This window comes from Populus nigra, chromosome 11 (genome assembly GCF_951802175.1).
Source record: "Populus nigra chromosome 11, ddPopNigr1.1, whole genome shotgun sequence".
Taxonomy (NCBI): domain Eukaryota; kingdom Viridiplantae; phylum Streptophyta; class Magnoliopsida; order Malpighiales; family Salicaceae; genus Populus; species Populus nigra.
In genome coordinates this window covers 15,225,768-15,238,138 of record NC_084862.1, presented here as the reverse complement: position 1 = coordinate 15,238,138, position 12,371 = coordinate 15,225,768, and the positions used below count along the sequence as shown (strand labels likewise).

The 12,371-nt window shown below is 31.2% G+C and overlaps 1 protein-coding gene across 1 annotated transcript; it reads left to right on the top strand.

Moving 5' to 3' along the window:
• The first annotated feature begins 5,607 nt into the window (after positions 1-5,607).
• On the top strand, positions 5,608-8,697 carry LOC133706293 (terpene synthase 10-like). The gene is made up of 7 exons (XM_062131798.1): positions 5,608-5,866; positions 5,949-6,216; positions 6,302-6,680; positions 6,930-7,148; positions 7,261-7,399; positions 8,036-8,284; positions 8,410-8,697. The coding sequence occupies exons 1-7, from the start codon at positions 5,639-5,641 to the stop codon at positions 8,695-8,697; spliced, it is 1,770 nt and encodes a 589-aa protein (XP_061987782.1). The 5' UTR covers positions 5,608-5,638.
• The last annotated feature ends 3,674 nt before the right edge of the window (positions 8,698-12,371 follow it).

The following is a 12,371-nucleotide window of genomic DNA, read 5'->3' as shown; positions in this document are numbered from 1 at the left end:
AAAACAATAATGGGTTATATATTATGGGTGGGGTTTACATTTCCTCCTCCCCTCTTAAAATAAATATTAAAACTTACTAGCTTGATTGAATGAAGAAATAACGATATTTATTACGTATCATCTTCTCAGGTTCTCGTGTTGCTTCATATCTCGAATGACCTTCCCACGTTACTTTCACTGAAGCAATCTCATTAGAACGAAGTTCTCTAATTCTCTCCAGTTGAATCTCACATGACATATCTTCTTGAAATGCTACTGTTTATGGCTCTAATATATGTGATGGAGCACGGAGATGCATGGAACACTGGGTGTCAAAAATCGGGTAGCAACATTGTTTAGTTCATTATTTACATGAAAAGCTCGTCATCTACCATAGGCAAAAAACAGACCTTTCATTTACCAAACTCTAAATAGAAATCATGTTAAAAGTTTCCTTCATTTTAATCTATTTTTTGCATAAAGTAATTGCCATTAGAAGTTAAACTTTCAACATCTGCATTAGGTAATGGCTGAGGTCGCCTATTCTATTTTATATGCAACTTCGTATTAGCTCTGTCATGTGAAAGCTTCAACATATTGGAAAAGTCTGATTATAACAAAAACGTTCTTCCATTATAGGGTTTGTTTAAAAAATAATACTAGCGATGTTACAGTCATCCCTAATGAACCCAATCATAATCAATAGAGTAATTCACAAATACAGAAGTACATAAAAAAACAAGGGTTGAAAGAGAATAAGATTAGATACTTATAGGATAAGATAGCTGTATCCAAGTAAACCATAATATTTTCTCATGAAATCCATTTGTTTATCTGATATTTTATAATGGCTTGTGGATCTAAAAAATAATATAGAGAAGCATCAATGGATTATTGCATGAACACAGACATAAGAAAACTAAGCTTGTGCTTTACGAGCTAAAATAATTTATGGGATCATCATTCTATTTATCAGGGGACTGATTTGGAAAGTGGGCTAGGTCTATCGTTATGGGAAATATAATTTTATCCTTCCCTTTTGTTTCCTCTAAAGATATAAAGTTAATTATAATTAATTAATAATTTGAACAATCTTGTATGCTTATTTTAATATAATTTCATTTTAAAAAATGCATTTTATAATAAGGCTATATCTTTTACTTGTTAAAATTTAAATTATTAAAATAAACTCTAAAATATAACTTATCGGTAATTTCGTGGGAGGTGGATATGTGACTTAAAGTTTCCATGATAAAAAGAAAATAGAAAAAAATTGAGAAAGTTTCTTGCAAATTTTTAGCAAAGCAATAATTGTCAAAGAGCAAACAATAATTGAGCTGGAATTTAGAGAGGTAATTTCGTGGTGGTTGCTGAGGGAGCATGCGTGTGTTTTGGAGTTCAGAAGAATTATATTTTAAATTTTTATTTTTATTTTAAATTATTTCAAAAGATATATTAAAACAAAAAAGAGAAGAAAATGAACACTAATAAAGTAGAGAATTTGATATAATTTTTCTAGTCAATTTTTTTATTTATATAGTATTAGAATTACATAATGATAGGTTCATACTTTACATTACACGTTACTTCTAATAAATTCAAAAGATATATAGTGCAGCTATTAAAATCATGTTATGTTTAAAGGTAATTTAAAAACCTCAATTTAGTCTTAAAATATACTATCCCATCATTAATTGTATTGTGTGGAATTTTTTTTGTAACATTTTTTTTTATTTTAGCATGTAGGCTCAGTGGGTTGACCGGTTTTTTCTGAGTCAATTACAGGCCCAGGTTTTCAATAAAACAGACCCGATGTTGTTACCTAATTTTTAACCCATCTTTTTGATAAGTTTTTTGAAAAATTCAAAACTAACAAAAAACAACGAAAACCCAAAAAATATATTTTTGATATATTTATATTATTTTTAGTATTTTTTAGCATTATTTTTTAACACATTTGACTTTTAATATGTAAAAGCTTCAACAGATTGAAAAGTCTGATTATAACAAAAATGTTCTCACATCATAGGGTTTGTTTAAAAAATAATACTTAGAATGTTACAGCCATCCCTAATGAAACCCAATCATAATCAATGGAGTAATTCACAAATACAGACAAACATAAAAAAACCAAGAATTGAAAGAGAATGAGATTGGGGATAGGATAGCTGTATCAAGTAAACCATAATATTGTCTCACGAAATCTATTTGTTTATCTAATATTTTATAATGGCTTGTGGGTCTAAAAAATGAAATATAGAGGAGCATCAATGGATTATGGCATGAACACAGATATAAAAAAACTAATCTTGTGCTTTGTTCCAGCATTAAATCAATCTTTACTGTGTACAGACAACGCACGTGCTGATCAGGAAAAAGGGTCACATGCAATTACATACGGCAATAAAAGACATCACAAGTGTTGATCAGCACTGTTTTTATCCCACCATCACATCATGCTTGCAAAGTGAGTTCGATTCTATCTTACCACTTTACCAGAAGAAGTTAACAAAAGCTGCTCCCTTTTTTCTTTAAAGAAAAAATATTTTTTGTAAATCACTTTTAAAAGGTAAAAAGAAAGTCATAATTTGTATTTGGTATTGATTTTTTAAGATATTTTTTTATTTATAAATATATTAAATAATATTTTTAAATTATTTTTCAAAGTATATCAGGCGATGAAAACAATAAAAAATTTAATTGCCATTATAAGTTAAACTTAATTTCAACATCTGCATTAGGTAATGGCTGAGGTCGCCTATTCTATTTTATATGCAACTTCGGATTAGCACTGTCATGTAAAAGCTTCAACAGATTGAAAAGTCTGACTATAACAAAAATGTTCTTCCATCGTGGGGTTTGTTTAAAAAATAATTTATAAAAATAACAAAGTTATTAACTCTATTGAAGTCTATGATTCAGGTCGCAGGTGACTAATTAATATCGATCTAATCTGGTATCGTTTTAATATTAAAAGAAATTATTGTTTTAAAGTTCTTTTAAAAAATTATGTATTGTTTTTACTTAATTATTCAAGTTGTCTTGAACTTATTAAATTAAATAATTTATTCTGAATTAACTTTTATATAATTTAATTTAAAATTTAAGATAAGGAAAGACTTACTCAGTAGATTTTAATATCAAACTTTTGATATTAAAAAACATAATGAAACCCAATCATAATCAATGGATTAATTCACAAATACATAAGAACATAAAAAAACAAGAGTTGAATGAGAATAAGATTAGATACTTATAGGATAGGATAGCTGTATCAAGTAAACCATAATATTGTCCAATGAAATCTATTTGTTTACCTGATATTTTATAATGGCTTGTGGGTCTAAAAAATAAAATATAGAGGAGCATTAATGGATTATTGCATGAACATGTACCTAAAAAAAACTAACCTTGTGCTTTGTTAATGATAGCTTGTAAATCTCTAGGATTATTTTAAATTTGTCTTTGAATGTATACTTTTTTTTTTCTATATGAGGTTGAGTTTTTGAAATTTAATTTTTACATAATTGTTATAGTGTGGTTAGGCCATTAAATTTAAGTTGATCAAATATGTTATTGTTTTATTAAAAAAAATGGTGTGATGGTAAAAGATTTTTTAAACATTTAGTTTATTTTGAATTAATATTCATGATATGTGTTTTTTTCAGATTAAAATAATAAGAAGATGAATGGATGTAAAAGATTAAATCATAGATAAATATGAAAACATAAGGATTAAATACTATTTTCTAAGACTACAAGGACAAATTAATTATTTTCTAAATTAGATTATTGTCATAGAGTTTCTTACATGGTCGTTAACTTCAGGGTCCGTGGGATTAGTCGAGGTGTGCACAAGCTGGCCCGGACACCCACGTTAAACTAAAAAAAAATAATACATATCATGTTATTTTGTTACATCATCAAAGATTGGAATGTTCTCATGACTATTATTTTATTATATCTGGACATCACAATCATCATTTAAATTTATATTTTTTAATAGTGACCGTGATGTCCTGGTGTGACAAAGTATAATATGCCATACAGTATGAAGTGCTGATTTGAAGTTTCGTGAAAAATGTTGATATCGAAAAATAAATGGAGGCGGCTTACCTACTTGAAGTGTATATCTCTAAGGAGAAAAATAAAAGTCACTAGCTATACACATGTTAAATTAGACTACGTACCAATCACTCAAATGTTATTTTGCAATTTTACTTTAGGGCAGTACTTTAGGGCAGACGGGCTTTGAATTTTCAAATGGGTCACCTTAAGCTTTGAATTGTCGCTTTAAAATTTTTAAATGTACAGTATGGGAGAACATGCTCATTACATTTTAATTTTTTAACGAGATTTACTTTATGATATTTTTATTATGATCTATTTGAAAAACTTTCCTATAAAAACCTAGAATCATAATTGTATATATATTTTTCATATTATATTAGCTCCTGTATATTTATTGTCTGCTTAAGCTTTGAATTGTCACTTTAAAATTTTCAAATGTCACCTCAAATAATAACAAGGAAAACTACTTCTCTTCTATCTATGTCTGGCAGTATTAAGAAAAATTAAGTTTCAAAACTATATACAAGCCCTTAGAGCCATTAAATTTGTGGGATCTATCATCCAATTCTGCCCTAAGATTATAATCTGATATTTCACAATTTGTTTTTGAATTTTTTAATTCTCTGTGTTTTTTTTTAATGATATATATCTTATGTCTCCGCTCCTCTCAGGTCAAAGTTGATGTTAAAGTAGTTATACTTTTTTTTTTAATTTACATGGGTGTGCGGACCAGCTTGCGCGCACCAAGACTAATTCTACGGTCCACTGAACATCCTGCAAGCCCAATGAACAGGTAAGGCACCGCGAGGATAACAAATATGAGTTATGTCTAATTTTAGTAATAACAATATAATTTTTTAAAAAAATAAATATCATTCGATATTTTTTTTTAATAAAAAAACTAATGTGAAAACTGCAATTCTTCTTTTAAGAGTTAAATGTTAACATTTTAGATGAGTTTTTTATTTTTAAAGATTGATATCATTTTGTTGTTTTTATTTTTGACATATAACATATTCAATTTTAAATTAAATAAAATTGTAAAGTAAACTTTTTCTTACACGTGAAACTATGAAGAAGTTACAAGGAGTTGGTGGGAGGTTGGTGACTTGGTGGCGGAGGTTGGTGGTGGGGACTCTAGTGTACAGTTTATACCGTAGTTAATAATTAATTATTATTTTTAGAGATTAATTTCATTTTATAAACAAGCTTAAAATATTATAATATTTGAATAAAAATAAAAAATAAATACATATAAGAGTAATTTTTTTCTTGAAAGTATGTTTTAAGAGTAATGTTTATTATTTTTAATCATAAATAATTTAGAACCTGAATTTTTAGGATTAATATCTAATTTAAAATTTTTAGTTCCCTTAAATTATTATTACATAACAACTCCAATAAAATCTTAAATTTTAGGAATAGTGTGACGACCTAGTCTATGAACAATAATAAGAAACACATGCCATCATTTTATAAAAAAGGTGTAAATGTAGTGTATATACAAACACGTGTGAATGTTGTATAAATATAATGAGGTAGTTGGAATTCTCTTCACTAAAAATTTTCTTGTCCAAAACACTTTGGAATGGCTCCCACCCACTTGGATTCATCGTTTAGCACTCTCCCCACATTAGCATCTCCTAGTCGACCCTTAGTAGAATCCGTATCAAGCAAGAATTCTCGCTCTGTACCTGCTAAAGGTCGATGCATGGTTGCCACCGGAGATGATGACCAAATTGTCCGGAGGTCGGCAAATTACCGAACTTCCATGTGGGAGTATGATTTTGTTCAGTCACTGACTAGTAAATATAAGGTATAATTGTTTGTCCTTGTAATCTCATGTTATTTTAGTGTCATGCAACTTGAGTTGAATACTTGAATTTGATGTTGTTTAGGGAGAGCCGTACATAGCGCGAAGCGAAAAGCTGAAGGCAAACGTAAGGATGATGCTGGCGAATGCATCGAAACCCTTGGATCAACTTGAGCTAATCGATACCTTGGAAAGACTTGGATTATCTTACCATTTCGTTGATGAAATAAAGAGCACTTTGAAGAGCTTATTTGATGAAAATCATATAGAGAATACAGAGACAGTGCATGATTTGTATGCTACTGCTCTAGAATTTCGGCTCTTAAGGGAGCGTGGATATCAAGTGCCTCAAGGCAAGTCTTTTAATCATTGTAGATATCGATGGTTATACGCATTCTCATTAATAATTGTGTTAAGGTTTGTGTTCTCCATTTGTAGAGGTTTTCAATCATTTCAAGGATGAACAAGGAAACTTTAGGGCATGGGTTCATGACGATTTGAAGGGAATGCTAAACCTGTATGAAGCTTCATACTTCTTGGTAGAAGGGGAGAACATATTAGAAGATGCAAGAGACTTCACCACCAAAAATCTTGAAAACTATGTCAAGAAGTGCAACACTACCGAATATCTTTCAGAGTTGGTGAGCCATGCCTTGGAGCTTCCATTGGCTTGGAGGATGCTAAGATTGGAGGCCCATTGGTTCATCAATTTGTATGAAACTAAAACTGATATGGAACCTGTTTTGTTAGAACTAGCAAAACTAGATTTCAACATGGTACAGGCAGTACACCAAGAAGATCTGAAAGATTCATCTAGGTACGTATAATTGAGAAGATACTTCATATTATTTTATAAATTGGAAGCAAATTGAACTACAAATAAAAACTAATATTATTCAATTAAATTGTTCGTAACAATTTAAACTTTTCGATTTGATGATCCTCCAATGTTATTAATTTAAACAATATTTAGATTTGAGGGTTCACTAATATTATAAAATTTAATCAAGTTTACTTTATATAGCTTCTCTCTCACAGTGACAGTTTAATTTCTTGACATGGAAAGGTGGTGGAAGATGACAGGACTTGGAGAAAAGTTGGATTTTGCCAGGGACAGGCTGATGGAGAATTTCTTATGGAGTGCGGGGATCATATTTGAACCTCAATTTGATAATTGCAGGAGAATGCTAACAAAACTTAATTCACTTGTAACAACAGTTGATGATATTTATGATGTCCATGGTACCTTAGATGAGCTTGAGCTATTCACAGATGCCATTGTAAGGTTCGTGCAGCACCTAAGTCTTGGGCTCTAGGGTACATTTATAATTAATGCTATATTAGTATTGCACCGTTTTATTTTTTGTTTTTTATTTTTTTTTATGTTTAAATTTCAGATGGGATCTTAATTTCATGGATGGTCTTCCAGACTATATGAAATTATGTTTTTTTGCATTGTTCAATTCGATAAACGAAGTTGCTTATGATATTCTAAGAGATCAAGGAGTTGACAGCCTCCCTTACTTGAAGAAAGCGGTATTTGTTTTTTTTGTTTTTTTAATTTTAGTGATATTTTAAAAATAATTGACCATTTTTTTTAATGGAATATAAGATTATCTTTGATGCAATATAAAGTGAAAAGAAAGAATTAGAGTTTGTTAAGTTTTAAGGTTACATCTCCTAACTATAATTCATAAAATTATAATGAAAAAACAACACATCAACTACTTATATAATGATAAAAATTGACCTAAAAAAATAATTTAAATCTAAGTAGAAATTATAATTAAAATTTGAAAATATCAGGAGATAATTAAAATTGAAAAGACAACATCTATTAAGTCTAATTTAAGGACTCTCTTGACCTCTGATGATTATAGCTTGTTGATTTGATCTTCTATAGAACTGGGTATAGAAAACTCCCTAACTAAATTTGAACTCAATCCAAAATTCTGATCTAAAATTATAGATGTTTAATTGTTAGACTAGTTGCTTGGCATGTCTGAACTATTTTTTGAGTTTCGTCATGTCTATATGATCCATAAGAGCACATCTGTAATACGTTTCACATCAGTCTTTCTCCTAATTAAGGATTTAATTGTTTTCTTCTAAATTGTTTTGTACTTGTAAATTATCAGGCTGATATATTTATGTGCCATTCTTAATTTTCAGTGGGCAGATTTATGTAAATCATATTTGTTGGAAGCTAAGTGGTTCTACAGTGGACATACACCAACTCTTCAAGAATACTTAGATAATGCATGGATTTCAATTGGAGTACCATTGGCTATTGTTCATGCATACTTTTATGCTCCGAATCCAACAGCAGAGGAGGCCTCGCATTTCACGGAGGAATACCCAGATATAATTCGATGGTCATCCAGGATTGTACGCCTTGCTGATGATCTTGGAACCTCCTCGGTATGCTAGACTTCTCCCACTCCGAGACATAGTTTCGTCCTTCCTTATTTATTTTGGTGGAGATAATGGTTATTTGTTTTTAGTTTTTTAAGAATATAAGCTAATTTTCTATTTCTCATTTACAGGATGAAATAAAAAGAGGAGATGTTTCCAAATCAATCCAATGTTACATGCACGAAACTGAAGCTTCTGAAGAAGAAGCTCGTGATCATATAAAGAAATTAATCAGCAATGCGTGGAAAAAATTAAATGCTTCTCAATTTTCTAATCCCCATATCTCTCAAACTATCATTGGTGTTGCAGTCAACCTTGCACGAACGGCACAATGCATTTACCAATATGGAGATGGGCATGCTATTGAACATCTTGAGACCAAGGATCGGGTGATGTCCTTACTTATTAAGCCCTTATAATTTCATAAAAGAAAAGGGACTAATTAATTTGATACAATTGCTCATGGGAGCGACATGTTTCAGATTAGAAGGACGAGTCCCTTAGTGTGTCAAATTATTAGATTCCAGATGCTATATGTAATAAAACTTGACTTCTAGAATAAATAATAGTAATTCCAACATTGCTGTTTTCCTTTGTTAAAATAAAATTTCAATTATCAAATAATTAATTTTCCATCATTTTATTTTATTATTTATGATTGCCTAATTTTTATAGCTCAAATAAATTAGCATCACCTATTTTGTACCTGTCTCTCTTATATGAGAAATTGTTAGATGGATTAAGACTATCAATTCATCTATATTAACTAAACCGATAATTATATGTACCATTTCCATGTGTTATTTGTTTTTAGCATAACTTATGAATGATTTGAAGCACTAAGTATATATAATAATTTTTCCTCTCAAAAATACATATAAACAATCCTATGTATAACATATTTAAAATTAAAATATTGGCACTTTAATTAGCCGTAATTTTCAAGAAAGTATTTTCAAAAATACATATAAACAATCCAAATCGCAAGTCTATGATGAAAATTGTTAAAACTCCAACTGATAATAATCTTAATACTGTAAAGTCTTAATAATATTAGAATTCTTACGAATTTTAAATTTTATAAATTTAAATCCTAATTAATATTGAAATTCAACAATCCTAACATAACGATAACAAATATGGGTGACTTTAACTCATGTACTTGGAATTAAAATATCCATTTGAAATATTTAATAACACAGAGGGTGAGATTGAGGCTTCACACAGAGGATACATAGTAATGGGAAACTGACTGAAATGGTAAATACACTTTCAAATCTTGCAACATCATCATTGATTAAATTAAGTGCCCTAATATATGAATTCACATTGTTCTCATGGCTGTTACTTTGTCACACCTGAACATCACAATTACTATTTTTTTTTTTTTTTTAACAATGATCGTGATGCCCGGGTATGACAAAGTATCCCTTACCTGCAAGTAAAACCTTTTTTCAACTTAAAATTTTCAAATTTTAAACAAAGAATTCATCTTTTTATAGAGTAAAATTCCTTTTTTTTTTTGGATTAAGCATATAGTTTCCAAAACTTTAATAATTGTTTAATAATTAGTTAAGTTATAACTAACTCTTTTTTTTATATATAAAGCAATCATTTTAAAATCTAATTAATAAGACAGTTGATTCTTACTGAATATTTCACTGCAGGAATTCGAGTCATACAGTCGACAAGTAGAAGTGTTGAAGGAAAATGTGAAGGACATGCTGACGGCATCCAAAAAGGATACAGTGGAACATATTGAATTCATTAATCAGTTATGTCGGCTTGGTGTGTCATATCATTTTGACGACGAGATTGAAAACAGCCTTAAAGAGATTTTTGATGATATTCCTGATCTTCCAAAAAGGATACACTGTATCACTTCTATTTCGAGTATTGAGACAGCATGGATTCAAAATGCCTTGTGGTGAGCGCATACTTCCAGTACTTTATAACCTTTCAAACCTTAATTGACGTCTCCAAAATTAATTCTTTGACGCTATGAGAGCATTAATTAATTCCAGAGGAAAAATTAAATCTTAACATCTCAAAAATTAATTCTTGGACAGTACTTTAAACTCTGCTAAATCTTTCTTTCATTGACAAGAAGTAATCTATGGTCAAATTAAGATTATTAAAAAAACGACTAGAACAGTAAAATTATTCTTTCATGAATCAGTTGTGTTTGACAAGTTCAAGGACACCAATGGAGAGTTTAAGAAAACAATCATCAACGATGTTAAAGGCATCCTGGGCTTGTATGAAGCTTCATTTTTAAGTGTGCATGGAGAACAGGTACTGGATGAAGCCCTTGTTTTCACAAAGGCAAACCTGGAGTCTTCGGCTATGCAATCAAGCCCACGTCTAGCAGACCATATTAGGAATGCTTTGATCCGGCCCTTTCACAAAGGCGTACCAAGAATAGAGGCTAGAAAATACATCTCTTTCTACGAAGAAGATGAGTCTCGCAATGACACTCTACTCAAGTTTGCCATATTAAGAAATATCTATGTAAATATTAATAATATCTTTACTTGCCCAAAATTAGCAGAGGTCATATCCCGCTAATTTTGGATCGCGGCTTCAAAGCCTTAATAGTAGGAATGATAGCAAGTTGTGGTTATATATACTATACTGTTTGATCTATGAAATACAACAAACCATTCAGTCACTTATTTTTATGATGGTATCAGAGCAGTATCTAGGTATTTGTCGCTTTCTACATCTCAGCCGCCTTTAATAACCTTATCCAACCAAATACTCCCAGAAACCAAAAACAACAATTCCAAAAATCTCAATATGGATTCATCACATCCATACTTTGTTCATCAATCAGATCACCCCGGTCTCATGCTCGTTCCAATAAAGTTGAACGGCACCAATTACCCATCTTGAAGTAAATCAATGATTCATGCTCTCACAGCCAAGAACAAAGTTGGCTTTATAAATGGAACCATTCAACCTCCTTCAGAAACTGAACAACCAACAGAGTATGCTCTCTGGAACCGATGCAACAGTATGATTTTATCATGGCTTGCTCACTCGGTGGAACATGATCTGGCCAAAGCAGTTGTCCATGCCAAAACTGTTCATCAAGTGTGGCAGGATTTTAAAGATCAGTTCTCACAAAAGAATGCTCCAACCATATATCAGATACAAAAATCCATCGCTTCTCTCTCACAAGGCACCATGACAGTTTCAGATTATTTCAAGAAACTCAAAGATCTCTGGGATGAATTAGAAACACATCAAACCCCTGTCACATGTAATGAGATGAACGCACACAGTGCACAAAAGGAAGAAGATCGAATGATGCAATTCCTTATGGGTCTCAATGACAGTTACAATGGTGTTCGTAGCAACATCCTTGTGATGTCTCCATTACCCAATGTTCGTCAAGCCTATTCACTAGTCATTCAAGATGAGACTCAGCGACAGGTAACATCAGCATCAACAGGATCAACAGACAATTTTCCATTGCAGCTGCAATTCATAGCAGATCTAACAATATGTCTAATGATTCTACAAACAAACACTGTGAGCATTGTGATAGAAACGGTCACACAATTGAAGAATGCCGGACCCTTAAATTTCATTGCAACTATTGTGACAGGAGAGGACACACTGAGGATCGCTGTAAATTTAAAAATGGGACATGGGTACCCAATAACACAGGAACTCAAGCCAGTAGACACAACCAATCCAAGCAACAACGTCAAGGATCGAAAGGGAACACTAATCTGCGTGGGTTGTTTCCTGCTGCTCATGCAGTAGACATAGCTCCAGTGCATAGGGGCCAGTCACATGGCTTCAGTGCGCCATCCCAGCTAGCCTCTCAATCTAATCTCCTAAATGAGATCTCTGCAGAGCAACTCCAGCAACTAGCACAAGCTGTTTCTATGATAAGTTCAACTCATTCCTCTGATAATAGCAATGCTTATGCTAATGCTACAGGTTTGGCTTCTTTTTTCAACCCTTCTATAAATTTTGTGTTCACCAAACCTTGGATTTTAGATAGTGGAGCTACTGATCACATCACTTATGACTCCACAATTTTCACTAAAGCTGAATCCTCACAAATTCCGATTGTTAA